The sequence below is a fragment of the Gopherus flavomarginatus genome, chromosome 14, assembly GCF_025201925.1.
Source record: "Gopherus flavomarginatus isolate rGopFla2 chromosome 14, rGopFla2.mat.asm, whole genome shotgun sequence".
Taxonomy (NCBI): domain Eukaryota; kingdom Metazoa; phylum Chordata; order Testudines; family Testudinidae; genus Gopherus; species Gopherus flavomarginatus.
Window position 1 is genome coordinate 2,549,336 of NC_066630.1, and position 22,773 is coordinate 2,572,108.

At 48.9% G+C, this 22,773-nt stretch overlaps 1 protein-coding gene across 1 annotated transcript in view; it reads right to left on the reverse strand.

The window, feature by feature from the left end:
• WWP2 (WW domain containing E3 ubiquitin protein ligase 2) overlaps window positions 1–22,773 on the reverse strand; it is an 85,335-nt gene that overhangs the window by 21,487 nt on the left and 41,075 nt on the right. The window contains exons 8-10 of the mRNA XM_050922312.1: window positions 17,645–17,861; window positions 6,150–6,239; window positions 2,732–2,906 (exon numbers count right to left, since the gene is read on the reverse strand). Coding sequence (XP_050778269.1) covers window positions 2,732–2,906; window positions 6,150–6,239; window positions 17,645–17,861 — 482 coding nt within the window. The remainder of the gene's footprint in view (window positions 1–2,731; window positions 2,907–6,149; window positions 6,240–17,644; window positions 17,862–22,773) is intronic.

The window sequence follows — 22,773 nt, forward strand, 5'->3', positions numbered from 1 at the left end:
CAGCACAGCAAATGCTCCAAGACTGCGAAGGGCAGGAGCCTATGGAAAATCCCCAGGGCAGGGCCACGCAGCCCAGCACGAGAGAGCAGCTTCTGGACACAGCCCTGTCCCCATCCATGCTGCCGGGCAGAGAAGCCCAGAAATGCTGCTTAGACAGAGGCCAGCGATACTGAGAAACCTGGCCACTTGCATGACCAGGTAATGCCAGCCTAGCCCAGCTGCCTCTCCTGCCACACAGGCAGGCAGGCCCAGGAGGGCTCCAGCCAAAGGCCCTCTGGGGATGGGAGCTGAGCAGCAGCCAGCACTCCTGGCAGCAGCGCTGGAAGCAGAAGTATCATCACTTCCAGATTTAGCCTGATGAAGTGAAGTCCCCTTGGCCCTGCCCAGCGTCCTGGCCGGGATGTGTCACAAAGAGTGGCATGGCTTCAGCGCAGCGGCTCTGGGGGCTCCCGCTCAGAACCCAGGCAGCACTCTGGACAGATGGACTCCCCTCCCCACTCATCGCTTGGGAGCCAGAGCTGCCAACCCTGGCTGAGAGCAATGGGCACGTGGAGGGCAGTAAAGCCTGCGGCAGCCCAGCAAGCTCTCTGAAGGAAAGGGAAAGTCAGGCTGGAAAGGGAAGGAAGAGACCACCTTGACCCGGGAGCCCTCAGCTGAGAGCAGGGAAGCCAGGTTGCTCTGCGCTCTAACACTGCAAGCAGACCACGAGTTGGATTCAGGGGCCATGGCCAGCTGCACAGGGCATTTCTACAGCTCTGGACTGCTCAGCCTCCTGGCTCGACTCAGTAGGGAAGAGAAGTTCATCACCCAAGAGCTCTCGCTCTGTGGGGGGGCTGTTTTCCCACGCCGACCCCATGCTCACACCCACAAGCGCTCCGCTGCTCCTGGCAAGGACAGCAGGCCCAGGCACACGTGCCATCTGAGCAGACCGGAGGGCTTGGAGCAGTGGACACAGGAACCGGGAGAGGCTCACACATCTTCCCACAATCACACCCCTGCAGAGCCCTGGGAGAGCAGCGCTGCCCAGGGCTGAGGCCCCCGTAAGATCCAGGACTCAGCAAGGGGCTTTTTGACAGGGGAGTGGTTGGAGGTCCTTATACTGGGGGGCAGAGGCGCGACGGGTAAAGGTCAGTGCACAGGCCTGATGACTCCACTGGCTAAGTCTGCGGCCTGCCAGCTGCTGACCTGGGCCTGATCTGCACAAGCGCTGAGTCAGCTGTGGTCATGGGTGCTCAGCAGGGGTGGATGGTGGGTTTGGGGACCGACTGGCCCGTCCAGAGTCTCCTCTCCGCAGATTTCTCCGGCCAGTCACTATCTGACTCTGAAGTTTGAATTCCAGCTCTTGTGATAAGCAGGGAGGGTCCTGCTGAAAGGGGATAGGAGCTGCCAGAGCCCAGACTCTGCGCTCAGCAGCTGCATTCCCCCACGGGCTAGGTGAGAGATCAACATCCCCCAACAAGGATTTGGCCATTTCGTCCAGCTCAAGCCCAAGGAAAGAGGCAGGGAAAGCAGGAGGTGCCTGCTGAGCAGAACACTTAGCCCTGGGGGCCTTTGGCCTCAGCTTGGCAGCCACTGCCTCAGCACCCAGGAAGGGGAGCCGCCCATACATTACCTTGCTTCGGAACTGATCCTTCCAGTCTCCTGGGACAGAGTGTGACCTCACTGCCCTCAGCGCTGGCCGAGCCCAGCCACGCCATTCGCTAAACACAGGTTCCCGCATGGAACAGCCCCAGCTGGAAAAGTCAGGCCCAGCTGGGCTCCGAGCACCTCTCCTGCCACAGATTCAGTTCCCAGAACTGACATGGCACCCAGCAGAGAGACCTGCAGCCCTCCCACCCGGGACAGCGCCATGACACTCCAGAGACGGCCCCAGGAACTCACAGAGGAGTCAAGGGAGAAAGCAAGTTCCTCTGCCATGCTAGTATCAACCCCATCCTGAGGGAGGGGGTCTGAGGTCATTTCCTGCTGCCTCTGCTCAGGACAACATGAATCATTAGGCTGGATATTAGCAGAAACTTTCTAACTCTAAGGGCAGCGACACTCTGGAACAGCCTTCCATGGGAGGCCGTACAATCCCCGTCACTGGAGGTGTCTAAGAGCAGGCTGGACAAATGGCTGTCAGGGACGGGCTAGGTTCACTTGGCCCTGCTTCAGTGCAGGGGGTTGGGCTAGATGTCCTCTCCAGGTCTCTTCCAGCCCGACAGTTCTATGGATCTTTTTAAAAAGGGAATGCCAGTTCCCTCAGGGTTTCTTGGCTCCCTGCCTTGAAGGCAGCAGAGGTGTTTGTGGGATCTTCTCAGCTGCTCCAACCCCTTGCTCTGACGTTCCTGCAGTTCCTGTCTTTGGAGTGGAGCAGATCACTGCCCTCATGTGCTGTATCCCTGGCTGTGAGTCAGCTGGAGTGGCCCTCTGAGGAGTGCTGGGCTCTGGAACTAGGTGAAGGGGTTGGTAACTGCCTCGAGAAGCGCCCAATACAACGGGCAGACTGAAGTATGGGGAAGGGTCCTAGCAAGCCATAGCTGGAGAAGGCTGTATTGTCACTGGAGACCCTGAAGGCTGTTTGGGTCCCATGTCACCTTCACTGGTTAGCAGATCTGATAGACCCTCACTCATCATTCCACAACTACAACCAACATCCCTGAGTGGGGCATGGACTCCGCACACGCTGCTGTAAACTGCTCCACGGTCCCACCCACCTGACCCCTTAAGAGGAGATGTCGACTCTCCTTACCTGGTACAGGAATCTTTGGCTGAACTGCTGCATGGCCCCTTGGAGCTGGTTTCGCTGAGTCTGCCACTGCTCGTAGTTCCTCACATACTCAGCTGTGGGACGCTGCCAAGTGGTGGTCCTGGTGTTGTGATCCACATAGTAATATCTGCCCCGGGGGTCCACTCGCTTCTCCCAGCTGGAAACACCGCAGAAAGGACAGCATTACCGACTGTACCACCCCCTGTACAGACGCTCCGCTCGCCCCGACACCCACTCGCTCACACACTACCACCTTCGCTGACTGTCCATTAGCAGGGCCGGCTAACCCGCTGGTACGTGCTAGTCGGGGTGTTCTGCAGATGCTTGTGGTTTTCCCCAGGGCTCAGCCTAACAAACTTTTAGCTTCCAGAGTGCTCCAGTGTGTGGCTGGAAAGAAAGGGGAGCAAATCTCCCTGCTCCCAGACGTGGAATGAGCCCACATGGTCTGTGATCTCACAGCGCAGTGCATAACAGCAAATCAAACCCACGCTGCCATCACTGCATACAGCCTGACCACTTAACCCTGGGCCACGGAAGCAGCATTCATAATGACCCTTGGGATGTGCAGGGGGTCCCCCAAGGGGCACTGGAGAGAGAACTGGAGGGCAACATGTGGATGGAACAAACATGGCAGGTCAGAAGGATGGAGGACGACGATGGAGATGTTTAAAGGGCAAAGGAAGAATGTAAAACTCCCTTGCTAGCAGAGAAATGGCTTCTCTGGCACAAAGTTCCAGCATCGCAGGAGTGATCATGACAGCTGGCGGCCGGAGGGGGAAGGCTGACGTATTAATTAGGAAAGGTTCTGAAGAAGAGGGATGCACGGTGTGTGACAGGGTCTCAGCTGCTCCCTCGGTGCAAGGCCTGGGGTGTGCGGGACCCACCTGGGTTCTGAGGTGACTCCCCAGGATTGCCCCTGCATATTCACGCCAGCGCTGCCGAGCTGTGGGACAACTCCTCTCCGCGGGTCCAACCATTCAGCCCTGAGCCACTGCCCTTGCTGCTGGGCCCGAGGCAGCAGAAGATGCTAGATGCTGTTCTGCTTTCCAAGCTCGTAGTTACTGACTGTGGTTACCCTGTGAGGGGTTCAGCCTGGGGCAGCACCCAGGCTCATGGCTGACAATGATTCTTGGCCACGACTTACCATGGTTACTTGCTAACTCAGAGACCAGGAATGTCAGTGGAACATACCTTCCTTCCTAGGAAATCAACCTTCACAACGGTCAGACGGGCAGCCAGGCCATCAGCCAGCCTTACAGCCCTTCATGGGGCACTCGCAGCCAGGCCATCAGCCAGCCTTACTTCCCATCACTGGCCACCGGCAGCCAGGCCATCACCCAGCCTAGCAAGGAATAGGAGGAGGTTCTGGTCAACAGGGCCACAAAGCCATGGGGAAGGATTATCCCAAGGTGCTAGAGAAGCCCCATGAGGAAAACTCTTCTCAGGCTGAAAGGGACGGCATGTGTCCTGGACACACAAGTTCTCTTACTCTGAGAGTCTTAGGGGTGAACGTTCAAGCCCATCCCAGCTGGCACCAAAGCAGACCCAGAGAACCACTAGAATTGAGGCTCCAGGGCCGGAGACTCAGGTTCCATTCCTGCTGCTAGACCCAAGGGAGAGCAATTACTCAGTCCTGCCAGGGAAGAATAGCCACTCAATGGCCAGGAGTGCAGCCCCGCTGCTGAGAGGGCTGCCCCACCCCAGGCACAGGGTGCCCCGGAAGTCTTCAGAGGTTGGTGATGAGAGAGGGCCTGGTGGAGCCTTTGGAGCCAGACTCAGTGAACAGCAAGGCCCAAGCAGATGGTGGCATTTCTGTGCCTTGCAGAGCTGGGTCGCACAGTGTCCCATTGGTACTGTGCTTCTCGCTGTGCTGCTTTGGAGCAGCTGGAAGTGGAACAAACACCTCCCCATGGAGTGTCAGAGACGGGCCCCAGGGGTTATGGTACCCACACCTGCTAGTGGAGCGGGTTGCTTAGTTGCCTCCGACACCCGCAGGACAGAAGCAGTCTGAGGCGCTGGGACAAAGCAGAGGGCACAGTGCATCAACAGAGGATGTGCTATGGGCTAGGCTTCGGCTCACGGCAGCATTTCAGGGGTTACTGGTCTCCAAACTCACAGGCAAGGAAGGAGTTCAGAGCCATTCTGGGGGAACAGGATTACAAGAGCTGTGGTGGCCGAGCGTGTCCCGGTAGGACCGTGACTTTGCACTGAGTCCTAGCACCGCAGTCTCATTTCACCTCCCCTTCGAGCAGCCAGCACTGCCAGCTTTACACAGCAGCTCTAGTCTCAATCAGACTGGAACCTTCACTCCACGGGAAACGGATTCCTTTGGATAGGATGACTTCAGCACCAGGGGACATGAGAATGATGGGAGCCATGGTGCCTCTTTACAGATGTCCTGTTAAGCTGGTAGCGTTGCTGAGTAGTTGGAGGACAGGAGCTGTCCAAGGAGAATCACCAAACGAAGTGACACTGGTGATTCCATAGTTCTCCCTCCCTCTCCCCACCCAGGTCAACGGCACCACCCAGCATCATGCTGGGGAACTGGGTCGGTGCTAAGAGGGAAGCCCCCTACTGCATCACAACCACCACCAGGTGTTTTCTAGGAGGGTTCCCACCCACATAAGGGCCTGTCTAAACTCGGAGTAGCCTATGAGCTCAGGCAAGACCACAGGGCAGGGCTGCAGAGGTCCGGTTTTAGCAGGAGGTGTTGTATATAAGTAGGAGAGATGAAGGGTATGGAAGTGACATGGGAAAGACCTTATTTCACATTCACATTGCACTCTGGCTTTTCAAGTACGTTCACTGATTAGGGTCACCCCAGTCTAAATGCAGCCGAGGGAAAAACAATGATTTTTGGCTTTATCACTTTCAGCTTTTACGGGGCACAGAGAGGAACAGAGAACCAGAGAGATCTCTGGAAAACAAAGGCTCAGAGGAGCTACAGATAGAAAGGGACTGAGGCGAGTAAGTATGGACTGGCATAAGAACATGTGCCACATCCCTAGGAGGCAACAACCTGCCTGGAAATGGAGATGCGTCTCTCCCACCCTCTCTCTCCCCCGTTTTCTCCTTTGCATGCAGCCTGCTGTTTGTCCAGTCCATTCAGGCAGCTATTATCTGGGGCTCCCCTCTGCCCTCGGAAACTCCAAGTATCTCAAGCAGCAAAGAATCCTGTGGCACCTTATAGACTAACAGACGTTTTGGAGCATGAGCTTTTGTGGGTGAATACCCACTTCCTCAGATGGCATCTGATGAAGTGGGTATTCACCCACGAAAGCTCATGCTCCAAAACGTCTCTTAGTCCATAAGGTGCCACAGGATTCTTTGCTGCTTTTACAGATCCAGACTAACACAGCTACCCCTCTGATACTTGACAAGTATCTCAAAAGTGTCTTACCCTGGAGGCAGAGGTCTCTCCCAGGTGGTGGTCTTGGTGTTATGGTCCACGTAATAGACCCTTCTGTTTGGTAGCTCTCGCTGTTCCCAGCTGGAAGAGAAAGGCACAAAGGTGGCTGGGATGACTCATGGGTCAGGAGATCTTTTCCCAGCACCTGATGGGCTACTTTCCAAGCAACTGAATCCCTGAATGGCCAAGGCTGCCTCCAGAACAGAGAAGAGACCTCACAGAATGTTCGGCATTACAGCAAATAAGCACAGCAGCTTCCCAAGAGCGGACAGGCACCAACTGCGTCACCCTTACCCAGGGGCTTGAGTAAACATCCTGCAGCTTTACAGCCCTGAAGGCTGAAGCCCTCTTTTCACCCACAGCCCAGCACAAGCCTTTCCCCCTGCTACACATCTCAACCCCCTCTGAGACACCACTACTAGGGCAGCCCAGTCTCAAGAACATAAGAACAGCCATACCGGGTCAGACCAAAGGTCCATCTAGTCCAGTATGCTGTCCTCTGATAGTGGCCAATGGCAGGTGCCCCAGAGGGAATGAACAGACAGGTTATCATCAAGTGACCCATGCCCTGTCACCCAATCCCAGCTTCCGGCAAACAGAGGCTAGGGACACTATCTCTGCCCATCCTGGCTAATAGCCACTGATGGACCTATCCTCCATGAATCTATCTAGCTCCCTTTTGAAAACCGTTATAGTACTGGCCTTCACAACACCCTCTGGCAAGGAGCTCCAGAGCCTGACAGTGCATTGCGTGAAAAAAGGCTTTCTTGTGTTTGTTTTAAACCTGCTACCTATTAACTTCATTTGGTGACCCCTAGTTCTTGTGTTACGAGAAGGAGTAAATAACACTCCCTCATTCACTTTCTCTATGCCACTCATGATTTTATAGACCTCTATCATATCCCTCCCGTGTCACCTCTTTTCCAAGCTGAAAAGTCCCAGTCTTAGTAATCTCTCCTCATACGGAAGCTGATCCATACCCCTAATCATTTTTGTTGCCCTTTTCTGAATCTTTTCTAATTCCAATATATCTTTTTTGAGATGAGGTGACCACATCTGCACTCAATATTCAAGGTGTGGGCATACCATCGATTTATAGAGAGGCAATGTGACATTTTCTGTCTTCTTATCTATCCCTTTCTTAATGACTCCCAACATTCTGTTTGCTTTTTTGATTGCCACTGCACATTGAGTGGATGATTTCAGAGAACTATCCACAGTGACTCCAAGATCTCTTTCTTGAGTGGTAACAGCTAATTTAGACCTCATCATTGTATATGTATAATTGGGATTATGTGTCCAATGTGCATTACTTTGCATTTATCAACACTGAATTTCATCTGCCATTTTGTTGCTCAGTCACCCAGTTTTGTGAGATCCTTTTGCAACTCTTCACAGGCTGCCTGGGACTTAATTATTTTGAGCAGTTTTGTACCATCTGCAAATTTTGCCACCCCACAGTTTACTCCTTTTCCCAGATTGTTTATGAATATGTTGACTAGGACTGGGCCCAGTACAGATCCTTGGGGGACACTACTGTTTACCTCTCTCCATTCTGAAAACTGACCATTTATTCCTACCCTTTTGTTTCCTATCTTTTAACCAGTTACCAATCCTTGAGAGGACCTTGTCAAAGGCTTTCTGAGAAAGTGTCATTTTTCACAAAATTCCAGAAATGCTGCAACCTGACTATGACTACAGCTTCTACTGTTCACATTAATTTCAACACCCTAATGTGGTTTTCATTGGTCAAAGCTATCAAAAGTCAATGTATTAAAAGATTTTTCTAGTCGTTGTGCATGGGCAAGTTGTTCTTTTTTCCCCAGAAACAATGAAGCTATTTAATAAGTGGTAAAAAACATTTTGCAATACACTAATATGAAATGTTTTCACATTGTATATTTTTAATTGTCAAAGTATCTCATAAGTGATTATAATAGTTTTCGCTATTTTCATTTGAAATTTGCTGACCAGATCAGTCTCACACTGATGGCTGTGCACGGCAGCAGTTGCCTGCCCATAGTTCATACTGCATATTGGGTAGATAGATATACATGTACATAAATTCCTAATGTAACACTAATCCATTTGTAAGCTTTTGTATATACAATGTAGCATCTAGTCTGCCTGGTACAAGATTTTAATTTGTAATTGCCTATGCATGCCCTACTAAGCTTTGAAATAGTCTAGAAACTAGCTTGTAATTCAGTGACACTTATCCACAGGTCAGTATTTGTGTTATAGATGACAATACACTGCTTTATACTAGGCTTCAATCATAAAGGGACATTACCGTACTATCAAAAATCTAATTTATATCTAATTTAGCACAAATATGTCTATTTGTACAAAATGAAAAATGGCAGTAGTCACGCTAACAGTATAAATTGGGAATATTAGCTCCACAGGGACGTTACAATATATAAGACATGGCAGATACAAGCCTCTTACATCAAAGACACTTCATAAACTTTGAAAAATGTGTTCTTTATCAAGAAAAATCAAAAGAATGCAAAAAACCGTCAAAAGTCACCAGTACTGGCAAGAATTCTCTGATATTGACAGCAGATCCAAGGAGAGATGAATTGTATTGGTATCTACTAGGTGAAGTTTCTAGTTTACATGATGTGCCACCAATATTCCATCACAAGACTGTCTCTTAGGTGCAACAAGAAAACTCCTCTCCAGTCCAAGCTGCTTCAACGATATAAAGCTCACTTCCCTTGAAACTGCAAGCTATTCCAGCAGCATATTGCAGGAAAGATTAGAACAACACTGCGGTTCTCCGATTTCATTACATGAACAGCATGGACAAGGCAATTCTACCACTGTTCTATGAAACATCACAACATCAGTTGATGCTACCCAAGCTACTAGTAATCTGAAGCAGGAACTTAAATCATCCCAATTCATGTAGATGTTCTTCCAGCAAGTGAGCCTGATGAAATGTTTTCAAAATGAACAAGTGGTTTTGTATAATGCTGTTTCTATCGGAAACAGCCAAAATGAAAGCCTCAAATTACACAGAGCTAGGTGATCGTAGTTTACAGAGGTAGCTACTTTTGTGCCCCAATTGGTGTGGAGTTTCTCCGTTGGTTGATAGATACAGAGGCACACAATTCAGCCAGCAATAAATATCATCCTTCAGAAGATTTTAAAAAAGATGCCTCAATTACCGTGTGCATCGTACTTAAACGATCACCTTGATCGATCGGTCCTTTAGCCCTCGTATAGATTGTGCTAATCACAACATGTCTTCCATTCTTCTCTTATCCTGGCCTTCCTTCCCTATGAGTGGCCATGGCTTTTCACAATAAAAATCTTCCCATTTCTTCGGAGGTTGACTGAGTGGTCATTTCAGTTCCCGCGGATACCACTAGGTGACAACTGCAGTCCATCGATTGTCAGTAAGCCTAGTTATATGCCTGACCCATCACATTTTACTGTACCTGCTTTCAACAATGAGGTCCCGCGCTCCGTTCTGCTGTCTGATCACTTCTTTGGAGACTCGGTCGCAGATTGAAATCCCCAGAATTCTTTCCATCACCAACTCCGTGACAGACAATTATTGCTCCTCTATCTTTGCCAGCAGCCATGTTTCGCTGCCGTACAACATTGTTCGCAGTGCTGTTGAGCTGCAGAGGTTTGCGGGTGTTCCCTTGTTGATTTTTCCTTGGAGGACATCCTTGATAGAACTGAATGCGCACCAACCTGCTTGCTTTCTTTGCAAGAGTTCGCCCTCCTGATCATGGTGCATGTTAATTTCTTGGCCCAAACAGACGTATTGCTCAACTTCTTTTATTTGTTCTCCCTTGACTATTATTTGTGCTTTTGGCAAGACATCCCAGACTGCATAAATTTCATTTCAGAGCAGTTCATTTTCAGTCTGAATTGGCTTCTTTTTGTGTTGAGTTCTTGCAGTATTTTCTGTAGTTTGATAGTGTTTTCGGGAATCAACGCGATATCATGTTGATAGTACTTAACAGTTATAAAATTATCACACCACTGCACACAAGTCTTGCTGCACAGCTACACCATGAGTTTGGGTTTCACAATTTAATTGATAGACTACACCTTCATGGATTCTGCCTAAATTATGATGAGGTGAGGAAGTTCATCACTAGCACTGCAAAAACTGAAGTGGAAAGACTCCAGGGAGGTGTGTTCCTTTCAAATGGAATTGTACCACTTCATGTTGGTGGAAATGTCATCCATGAACGAGATGATCATACAGACATCAATGTAGAGACCAATGATGGAAAGAACACCTTCCATTCAATGGCTAGAGTGGTATTTCAGGAACAGTCTGCAGAGAGTCCAGCATCACAGCAAATATCACTGAAATGGGTGAAAAAAGTCACTTATTCTCCCTGGACAAACAGATCTCTTATGCAGTACACAGCATTTGAAAAACCCAGAACAATTTCCCCATGAGAAAGTACTTGTGAAAATAAACTTTTGTCACCTACAAATGAACACTGCCCAAGATCTTTCCTGGTGTCTTGTAAGATGACTATCTTGCGATGTCCTACCAGTGCCAAATGACGTTGATATTGTTCACACTCGGGGGATTCCATTTTGGACTAGTTTCAACCACACGCTTGCAACCAAGAAGAGGAGCTACACAGCAGTTGCATATGCACCAAATGCAAATGCCAAACCAGTTGAGATGACCACAGTGTACCCTACAATGCCGAAATAGAAGGAAGCAGCAGCAGCAATAGCATGCTGTTCAGACAATGGATCAGCAGCTGTATGTGTTGCTCAGTAAGTGATAAACAGGCTCTCCGAAATGAATTTGGTACCAACGTGATTCGCCTGGGTGGTTTTCACACCCTGTGCTGTTTCCCTCCTTGTACTGTAAAATTCTGGGAAGACACAGGATTGTGAGACCTTCTTGCTGACCCTGATGTGTCTGCAGCTTGATCTCTGCGTGGCTTGACTCCAGCACGTGAGGCCCTGAGTGCTCTGGAACGTTATTAATTTGTTCGGTGTCATGAGCAGGGAGGCTAAGGTTGGCTAACATTCAAAAGGTGTTTGAGTCTGAAGACACTGAGCCCTTACAGTACGTCATTTAAAAGTTCAATGATGCTGTGACTCAGCATATACTACCACGACTGGAGGAATTTCAGACATGGACGAATGCCCAGTCTGCTACATTCAAGTTCTGGGATCATTTTCTCCAGGTTATGCAGATACTGCTTCTAAATGTCCATGCAGAGCAAGAGAGTGAAGAAACACGCAGAGTGCCATGCTGCCACACTTTTTTATTGCAGAGAGGCCCAACTATACCAGGGGATACCAGTCTACATGCTAGCTCTCCCCGGAGGAGTGCCCAGTGCTTTTGAAGCTGGGGGACTTGTTGTGCATCCGACTCCTGGTTCTTTCAGTGGAATTTAGGGTGACCTGGGAACAGAGAAAAGTGTCACCAAAGACGCAAAGGGTAGCAGTGGGATTATAGGACTGACAAGAAAGAAGCCAGCTCTTCTCAGACGGACCCTCACAAGTCCTGAGTGAATATGCAAAAGCTATGGGAGTAAGAAGTGGCCTAACATGTAGTAGTGTAGACAGTCCACAAACAAATCCATGCCTCTGCCCTGAAGAGTAATGAAGAGCATGTTACAGATACCTCTTACCAGCCACATCATCAACAACATAACAAACCATTTGACCCTTAACTGTATTCAGAGGGGCTTAATATATCTACTGGATAGAATGCAACATCAGATGCACAAGAGTCTCTATAGCTAACAGCAGATGCTGGTGAAGAACAAATGGAGAAATTTGTGAGAGATGCACTTGATTCTCATGGGACACGCAGCTTCTTCTACTCAGTCAAGAAATCTGGCATCAAAATATTTGCTGACATGGCCAAGACCACCAAATTTAGGTCTGGCAAGGGAGGGACAATCACAGCAGCTATCAATCCAGAAACTGTTTTCCTGTCCTTAGAAAGATGCAGAGATGATGTTTCAATGGCAACTGTTCTTAGTCACCCAGTAGGACCGATGCCTGTGTCACTCTTTCATGCTGATGGAACAATGAAAAGAACAGAGATGCTAAATTAGGACATCTGCTGGAAGCTCAAGCTGACAGAATCCATGAGCTAAGAGCATGCCACAAAAGAAGTGTACCTCAGAGATGCGATGGCTGTCACACCAATAATGGCTAGAGATAAATTCCACACCCTCGATGAATTGACTGCTGAGTATTTGAGGCAGGTCCTAAAAGGATTTCACAAAGCTAATTCTGTAATCAAGTCTTTGACAGATACGACAATAGTCACTCTGCGAAAATTGCAGAAAGACGGCGCCGGACAGAATCTAAGGTTGGATGCAATACCAGGTGACAGGTATTCTAAAGTTTCTAAATGTGGCATCCAACAAGCAGTCAGTCACCTGTAAAATTCCTCTGTGAATATATGATTCAAATGCACCTGAGGTTGTAGGAGCACTCCAGGACAAACACTCCTTACTGGAGTCTCTTCCAATGGTGAAGTACCAAAGTCCATCACCAGTAGAGATGCTAAAGCAGCCTGAGACTTGTACAATATTAAAGAGAAAGTGGATACAAGGATGCTTCTGCATATTGTACATGCCAAGCTTTCCAGTCTCTTGGTGTCAAAGGAACCACAGTAATTAGGTCATCTGATACAGATTCCAAAATGGAGCACACAGATAGCATGTGGACTGAAACAGGCACCATTACCAGCAAAACTGCAAGCAATTTTTGACGCACTCACTCCTGATTTCTGCAACATACTTCCTGCTCTATGTTCATTAACAGGATGACTCTGTCATCCCTGTTTGTGTTGTCAAAACAAAGGGCACTTACCGCTTTGGAGATCTTGGCAAATTGGGAGACAGTACCTAACAAGCCACAATTTCTACAGCAATGAAGTTGGTAACAGTGTATGACCAGGTGAGAAAGAAAGGGAGACCCTCAGAGACCTGAAGTGTTTGCACATCAATCTAGTCATTGAAAAGGACAAGCCACTGTGTGTGGACAACCATGTGTGGACAACCACGTGTGGACCGGTTTTGAAGAGCATGTCAAAAAGAGCATCTTAGCAAACAAAGATTTGGGTGTCTTTGAACATAAGTAACCCAGATATTGGATGACTATTACAACACAGATGGAAAAATGTGGATAATAAACTACTTCCTGTATTCTTCCAGGGCCCAATGACATCTGAGCTTCCACAAGACCATATTTGTGTCTGCAATAATAGGGATCACTGCACAATCAACTGTCAGTTTGCAGGAGGAGCTGAGACAAACATCAACGCAGCCAATCAGAAACCAGGTTGTTCAAAGATTTTTTTTTAAATGTACTTTAATTTAAAAAAAAAGATTTCAGTTGGCTGGAGCCTGTTTCCTGGGCCAATAAGAATGCAGCTTGCAGCTGTTACTCTAGCATACAGTCAGGACAAGAGGTAAAACAGAAAAATAACAACATCCTAACGAAGTGCTGTGACAGAATCATAGTCTCAGCTGCAAAGAAGTTAGTGTCTGGGTTTTGCTTATGCATGTGCATTGCATCTTATGCCCATTCTTCAGTCCCACGGCCAGGGATGAAGCTGTCAAACAAACTCCCCCAAGAAATGTGGGCAATTTATTTGCAAGCACCTCTCTCTCTAATCATGCTTCAGTGTGTGACTGGTGGAAAATCACCAGTAGTCTTCCCTCCCTTCCTAAGAGCAAGATGATTGTGGTTTTACGCAGGTACCCTGTCACTGAGAGTTTGTAGTGTGTGGCACACCTGCCTGCGCTGTGCACCAGTGTAACTCTGTTCTGGTTGCAGGAAATGGCCGCACCAGGCAGTGGCTGTGGGGAGCAGTGGCCGGTGTGAAATGGCAGTGCTAAGGTAACCCGCAGTCCAAACAAAATGCCTTGCTTTATGTAAGAAACCACAGCACCATCCCTTCTGCCAGACAGCATAATGTGCCTCTTTGTGTGCGCGAGACAGAGCCCTGTTAACTACTAGCTCTCCGTCCCCAGCGCAGGATCATCATTGATAGGAACCAGATGCAGGAGTTGATGACTCCAGCTGCCTTCCCATTCCATTATCAGCCAGCTGGGAAACCTGTGTGTTAAAGTGGGGTCCCCACCTCAAAAATTTCCAACTCTACAAAGCAACTGCTCTCATACTCACACATGCCCTGGCTCCCTTCAAGTTAATCACACGATAACAAGTTTAAGAGTAAGGCCAGGTGGATGTAAGGGGATGAATTCTGGGTGCTGTTGGATCTGGAATTATTCAGACCACCTTCCAGTATTCTCCAGCCCCTAAAACAGACTCCCAGTCATGTGCACGAGACTCCTTTGTGCTCACCACATCTGATGCAGATGTTTCGAGACAGTCATCTGAGCAGAATAAATAGCTCAGAATCCCCACATGAACCTGGCCTCTGTAGATTCCACATGTGTGGTGAGACATGGGGAAAGAAGCAAGCTCCAGGCATCTAAAGCTGGGAAGTGCTGAGACCCCTCAGGGCTGTGGAAGGGAGTGGACGTGGGGGAGATCATCCTACTGCATCTCTACAGGGAGCAAAGGACGTGTGTAGAAAAGCCCGGGCTCCTGCAACAGGCACTCAACCCCTGGGGCATTCTACGCCAGTGAGAGTGACATGGAGGCTCTCGGACCCACCTGCAATGGCATGATGCTCGATAGTGGGTGGGGACCCAAATCCCCTGTAAGCAGCAAGCCTCAGAACTGCTACGCACTCCTCCCCAGTCAGTCACCCCAGCCACAGCACGGCCACCAAGTGGCTGATCCACACGCTGCTTAGCGATGTATGGGAATGTCTTGCTACTAAGCCGGAACCTACCCAGCTCTGTCTGGGCCCCCTTCGTCCTCTGACACTGCTGTCCACATGGACACAGCTGACTGCTTCTCCAGCCTGCAAGCTGCTCCCCAAACCACTAGCCAAGTCGTTCCCAGAACACACCAGCGTTGTAAGACAGCCAGAAATGTGCCTCCCCAGAGCAGGGCCTAATAGAAAGCCCCTGCCCCCACAAGCCCACTTGCACCTGCTCTGGTTCGCGTACCTCCACTTTTCCCCCCACCTCATTTTAGCCAGGGGCACTGCCAAGCCAGAGCAAAACTCTGCGGGGAGAAAGGCCGATCTAGCCTCTCTCAGGGCAGGTCTCACATTTGGCCACTCCTTCCCTAGAACTCTGGTTCCTGATGTGCTCAGAACCAACAGGAGAGACCCCAGAATACACTCCACTCTCGCCCTCCCAGGGCAGGACACCGGGCTCCACGCTGTGCGAGCAGGCCAGTGGCTGTTCGCTCTAGCTTAGCACAGCACAAGTCTGTAACACCAATAACATGCCCAAGCTAGAAGGGGAATCATTTTACCCCCTGGAGAGCCTCTGCCCAGGGTACAGATAGGGAACGGCCCAAACTACAGTGTGGTGGCCCTTAAAGTTCATGCAGGTCAATGGGTGCAATGGGAGGGGCTTTGCTACTGCTGTTCCTCCTCCTCCCTACCCCCACCACAAAGAGCAGGTTGAATATTTGCCGCCCTCTCTCCCTCTGACATGCTGGATTCTCTGCTCCAAAATCACAGAAAGAAACAGCAGCAAGAACATGCCATTGAGGCAGGACACGGAGAGCAAATTAGCCCATCCTCAGCGTGGCTCCTCGAGGCCATAGAATGGGTGGCTGGAAGAGCTGAACATGCTAGAGCACTGGCTTGAAACCTCCCTGCACCCTTAGGGCCTTCCATAATGCTGTTTGTGAGCGACACACAGGCTGGGCTGGGCTGGCAGTCACAGGCCACTCACGCCAGGAACGACAGCGCCCAGGTCTGCCCGGGCGAGGAGGAGATCTTCAGTCTGACCAGCAGGAGCAGTGAGAGGCTCCAGCTCCTGCTGGAATAAAGACCTTTTTCAGAGCACCTTTTCCAGCTGTCTGGGAACAGGAAGAGCCCAAGCCCTGAGAAAGTAACCCTCACCTCCCGCCCTCAAAGACACACTGAGCTGTTAACACTAATTACCTGTGACTGACACATGAGCGAGGCCCTGACCTTCCAGGCACTGGCTTAGCCAAAGAAAAACAAACAGCTCACCTCACAGGAAATGCAGGCCATTTTCCCCTTTAACAACCCCCTCTTGCTGTGTTGCCTGAATGGCCCAAAATTAAAGAGAAAGCTTTCACTCAGGCTGCTCTCCTGCAACCTGGGCTGGGCTGCACGCTGGTCTTGCAGCTCACACATCTACATTATTTCCAAAGTGCCCCTCTCCCAACTGCCCTACTGCTGGGGGGACTGCAAGCACCACGTTCTCCTCCCCTGCAGGCTGTATTTCTTCTGCTGGGAGCTGGTGTCATCTCCAATGCACAGAGCCAAGCAGGAGACACAGGAAGATGCTTGGTCTTAGATCCCTGGCAGGACATCAGCCCATGCAGAGGACAGGCAGATTTTTATGTGACGCAGGAACCAAGTCACATCTTTTCTTTAAAGGGACAGGAGGAAGCTGAAAATGAAATTCTGCTTTGAAGATTTTTCACCTCCTGCTGTTACATGTAAGTCTGGAAAGGCCCAGGACTGGAGAGAAACCCAAGCACAGAGCTCTCGCTGGTTCCACCTCCTGGGTGCATCTGACAGCCTACTTTGTCTAGTCAGACCCACTAGAACAGAATCTCAGGGTTGGAAGGGACCTCAGGAGGTATCTAGTCCAACCCCCTGCTCAAAGCAGGACCAATCCTCAGACAGATTTTTACCCCAGTTCCCTAAATGGCCCCCTCAAGGATTGAACTCACAACGCTGGGTTTAGCAGGCCAACGCTCAAACCATTGAGCTATCTTTCCCCCCATTTCTCTGTATAGCAGCTAGCATGGGTGACCCCAGCTAAGTGAGACCCCTCGCCTCCAAACTGACAGGCGAGCAGGACCCTTACATGTTTCTAAGAGTTTATTTTAAAAAAATGTTCAGGCCCTCTTGTTTAAAGGAGCTCTCTGGAAATTTCCCATCTCTTTGTAACATATGCATCACAGATAACTTCTGTCCTGCTCAGGGAGAGCAAAAGGCGCAGTTCCTCCCCTGGGGATCTGACAGCAAGGGATTTGTTGCATTGCTGCTGTGTATAGCTTCTGAGAACGTGAAACGGATACAGCCTTGGCCCACCTCCTGCTGAGGTAGGAAAGGTCAGTCCCAACGTACAGCCAACCACAGATGCTGTCCATGGACCAGGTCCGTCACAGTCCGGCTGCTTGTGTGTGCTGCTCCAGAAGGTGCCACAGGCCCCATGTGCCTTTGTGTTTCCATAGCCAGCCTGGCAGAACAGAGCCCCCCTCTCCAACACAGCTGCTCCTGTAGGCTCAGAGCAACGGCCCAGACCACTCAAGTTCCTCGGACCCTCTCTGCACAGAGCTAGCCTCACTCCCCCTACCCCAGCCACATGAGGAGCAAGCGTCGTGGTGCCCTGCCCTGGGAATAGGCCACACCGTGTTCAGAATGGGCCTGAGATGGAGCTGCTTACCCGGGTGGTAGAGCTTCCAAGGCCTGTGCTGCAGCCTGAGATGACTGGGTGCCTGAGGCAGGGGCCGGCTCCTCTGGCTCCCCAGGGAGGGATGAAGCAGGAAGGATGGCAGCGGTGGAGCTGGGGGTCTCGTTCGACACTGCCGCAGGTGGCGAGGTCACTCCCACCACAGACCTTTCCTCTTCAGCGTCGGTGGCACCAGCAGAGTCCCCATTCACTGAAAATGCAGAGGGCAGAGAGATTAGGGCTGAGCGAGGAGAGACAGGCAGCTGTGGCAGATCTAGCTGGCCCGGCTACATGCACAGCCCCACCTCCTGAGGAGAAGGGAAAACGCACCACTACAGCCATTCTTACTAACAGCAAGGATTAGACTCCGTCCCAGGGCCCCAGGTTCACAGGGAGCTTGCGGCCCTCTGCAAAGGGAGCTTCGCTGTTCACCCATGGATGGGGAGCAGTACTAGGGCCTTTGTTCCTCTGCCAGCTGCTGCCACCCCCTGCGCCGCCTCTGTCTGCACAGGCTGGGTTGGCGGGACCAAGCAGAGCATGTGGGAAACAAGGGCGCTCACTGTTAGCATTTCCCCTGCGGGCTGCCAGCAAACTTCCCGGCTCTAGGGGCACTGTGTTAATTCAGGTGAGGAGCAGGGATCCCAAAAACCTGCCAGGAGGTGCCCTGGGCCTTGGGAAGGGCTGACTCAGCAAATCTGACATGCCAATAAATCCGACACTGCTGGACTCCACTGAATACTCAGCAGGAAAGGAGCAAACCTCGCAGCTAATGGAGGGCAGGGAGGAAGAGAGAGGAGTGGCAGCACATTAGCCTGCAAGATGCCACCCAGTGGTTCTGCCCACCGCCCAAAGCTCTGCCCTTTTCTGGTTTTCTGCTAGGGGCAGCTAGTGCCACTTCCCTGCCACTCCCTCACAGGCCATGCCTCTAGGAGCTGCTCCTCCTCCTTTGCAGAGGGAAGAGGAGTGCAGCCACTCCTGGCATCCCACTGTGCACATGTGCTCACATGCACGACAGCATGAAGGATGGCAGTTCCCCCTGTGTGTGTTTACCAGCCCCTCACCTTGATGCCTGTGGTCTGCTAGGACTCAGAATCCAGTCGTGGGTTCCCCTAAGCGCAACGTATGACCAAAGCCAGGCCACAGGCTTCAGACTGGTTCCAAGAGTGAAAACAGGCAGCAGCTTGTGGCCCGTGTTGACCGAAGGCTAGTTCTGGGAGAGGGAGCCCCAGCCAGTCCCTGCACCTCAGTCCCCCCAGGAGACCCCTTCATTCATAAGGAGAGATGGCTTCCACGCAATGGGTAAGTCAGTAGAAATCCCAGCAATCAAAGCAGTGGCTGAGTTACCATGGCCCTGGACAGCATTAAGCCTCGGAGGTTACTTGTAGGCCCTAGGCAGATTCCTAGATGCTCGTAGACACATACTGCATAAGAGAGCCAGTTCCTGAGTGATTTTACAGATGCCGGGAACGCCCCACAGCTCCATGTTGTGCCTGCAGTTCTGTGGAATGCCGGGTTACGCTGCAGTGGGACGGGGGCGGTACGAACAGGACAGCCTGCATCTCACGGGCTAACCTTCCCAACAAGCAAGGAGCAGAGGCAGCCAGGAGGGCACTAAACTATCACCACCAGGAGAAGGAGGCAAACAATGCACAAACTAACTCAGCATGTTGCGAACAAACTGAATTAATACAGCCAAGAATGTGAAGAGAAGCCTTTCAATCATTCACATACCAGTGCTAGGAATCTGGGGAACAAATAAGAGGAACTGGAAATTCTCACTGACAAGAATAAATTTAATATAATTGGCATCACTGAAACCTGATGGGACAATTCACAAGACTGTAATGTTAAAGTCACTGGTTACAACTTGTCCAGGAAGCACAGAGTAGGTAAAAGATGTGTGGAGAGATACTCTCCATTAAAGGCACAATTACCAGTTTTAGAGTGACTGATAACTCAGAACCACAGGATCCTGAATATGTATGGATCAGTGACCTACCTAACACAGAACAGAAGGGAGTAGTGGTAGGGGTCTGTTACAGGCCAGGGAACAAGAGAAGTTAGGTATGTAACAGGGATCAGAAATCATGACCTGGATCCATATGAGCAAAGAGAGAAGAGTCCCAACGAGCAATATATAATCTTGGTGCTTCAGAAGAGTTGATTTCCCAAAGCTGAGGAATATTCTGAGCAAAATTGATTGGAGAAAAAATTTAGACAGAAAAATGTGAATGAAAATAGGGAGTTGTTTAAGAAGAGTTTATTAAACGGCCAAAAATCTAATTCTACAATCCAAAAAGACAACATCTTTGGCAAAAAGCCCATCCTGATTCAGAGGCAATGCAAAGGCAGCTACTTGAAATAAAACAGAAACATATAACAAATGGAAAAATGGGGAAATAGATAGCAATCAATATAAGTTATGGAGTGCAGAAAATTTATAAGGGAAGCTAAAGACGTCAAGGAAAAAAAATCCATGGGATAGACCATTATTATTACATAGAGAGAAATTATTAATAATGATACAGATAAGGCAGAAGTGTTTAATAAATATTACTTGGAAAGAAGCAGAATGATGTAGTCCTTTCTAGTCCATTAGTAATTAACAAGGATATTAACTGCAATCTCCTAAGGACAAATATTTTCAAATCAGCAGGCCTGGATAACTTGCACCCAAGAGTCCTAGAAAAGTTGGCTGAGGAGATCAATATCAATATAGTACACATTAAATGCATGAACTGGATAACTGAACTATCCTTAAAAAAAAAAATTGTCACTAGGGAATCATTACTGAATGGGAGAGTTTCTAGTGGGGTTCAACAGTGATCAGTATTCACCCACACACTATGAAAACTTTCATCAACGATCCTGAAGTAAAACCATTGCTGAAAACATTTGGGAAGGACACAAAGATTGTTGGAGAGATAAAGAACGAAGACAACACAGCCACCCTACAGAGTGATCTGGATTGCTTCATAACTGGGGCCCATTCAAACAAAATGTGTTTTAATGCACACAAATGCAAATTTATGCATCTAGGAACAAGGAAAGCAGTCAGAGTGTCCTGTGGCACCTTATACACTAACAGACGCATTGGAGCATGAGCTTTCGTGGGTGAATACCCACTTCGTCAGACAAAGGAAAGCAGTGACTCTGAAAAGGATTGTGAGGTCATAATGGACAAGCAACTCCACATGAACTTCCTGTGCGATGCTCCAGCAAAAAGGGCGAATGTGACTCTTAGACGTATGGAAAGTGGAGTAGTGAGTAAAGTGGGAATTTTTCCTTTGTACATAGCATTGGTGAAACTGATACTGGAATATTGCGTGATGTCCATGTTTTAAAAAGGATACGGAAAATTTGGAAAGGGTGCAGAAAAAAAGCCACAAAAACACTTGAGGGCTGGTAAAGAAAAAAACAACCACCCACAACACCTTACAGTGAGAGACTTAGAGAGCGTAATCTAACTTGATTACAGAGTATAAGGAGAAAACACCAAGCACTCAAGAGCTCTTTAATTTAACAGGGAAAGGCAGAACAATGTCTGAAAGCCAAAGCCAGACAAATTCAAACAGAAATAAGGCACATTTTTATTTAAAAAAGGGGGAGGGTGAGTAACCACTGGAACAAACTCCCAAAGAAAGACCTCTCTTGATGTCTTCAAATCTAGGAAATGCTTTTGCCAGACACAAATTTCTGGGCTCAATAAGGGGTAATAGAGAATTTTATGGCCTGCAATATACAGGAGTCAGATTAGGTGACCTGATGTTCCCTTCTGGCCTTAAACTCTATGTTATTATTAATTTACACACACACACACGAAAGGGGAATTTGATAGCAATGAATATAAATAAGATCAGAATTGTAGCAAATTGATATGGGAAGCCAAGGAACACAAGTAGAAATTTATGGCCAGCAGAATTAAGGACTATAAGGAGTTTTAAAAATACATTAGGAACAAAAAGAATCCTGACAATGGTATTAGTCCATTACTAAATGGAACCAGTAACATTATCAATAATAATGCAGAAAAGGCAGCGTCTTCAATAAGTATGTGTGACAGAATACATCCCTGTATTCATACCCTAGACACTATTGTAATAATCTTTGTATACACTTGTGAGGTATCATTTTTTAATATTCTGGTCAATATTGTCCTGGTAAAATGTGTGTGGCAACACTGTGTGAAGTTCTGACGTCCCTGTATGGTGTTATTACCACATGTTCCAAACCCCACAGCCCTCCCCAAAGAGAAGCTGGCAAACAGGTCTGTCCTAAGCAAAGGAATGTATGCGCTGCTTAATTTGCATCTAAGCAGTAAAGAGAGTCATCAAGCAGGAAAGAAACAAAGAAAGCTGGCAGGGAACATCCTTCCACATAGACTCTTTGTCTCCTTGTGCCTAGCAGGAAATGATTTTCAAGAGGGGGACAAAGTATTAAAAGGAGGGACAAACACCTGAAGAGCACCCCCCTTCTTCCCCTGCCCATTGCTTCCACTGCACCTAAAGAGATAAAGGAAGCAGATGTTGGACTCTGGGGAAGGGGTCCTGACCTTAGAGTTTCGTCAATAAACTGCTGTAGCATGTGGTGAGAAACTTTGCTTTGAATCTCATGTAGTTTGTTAAGTTAGGCTTTAGTAAGCCTTTAATCTTCATTTTTCTAGTAACCATTTCTGATTTTTATGGCTCATTATTTGTACTCACTTAAAAGCTCTCTTTGCAGTTAATAAACTTGTTTTACTGTTTTATCTAATCCAGCATGTTTGAACAAAAGTGTCTGAATAACTACTTAAGATAATACACTGGCATATTATCCCATCATAGGAATAAGAGACAAAATATTTGTCCTGTTCAGGAGAGGGCTGGCTAGAACAGGACATACCTTTCCTGGGGGAAATCTGAGATGGGCAATGCTGGGGTCACCCAACGGCAGTGAGAGCTACCGTGTGAGCCAAAGTGTGGCTGGCAGGCTGCAATTACAGAGCCACTCACGCTGTGGCTTGCATGCTGGAAGGCTGTTTGTGAGCGGCCCAGGTGAGAGCTACTTCAGCAAGGCATTGTAAGGCACCCAAGGTTGCAGGGTAGGGATCACACAGCCCCACACTGATCTGGTCTGTACCATGG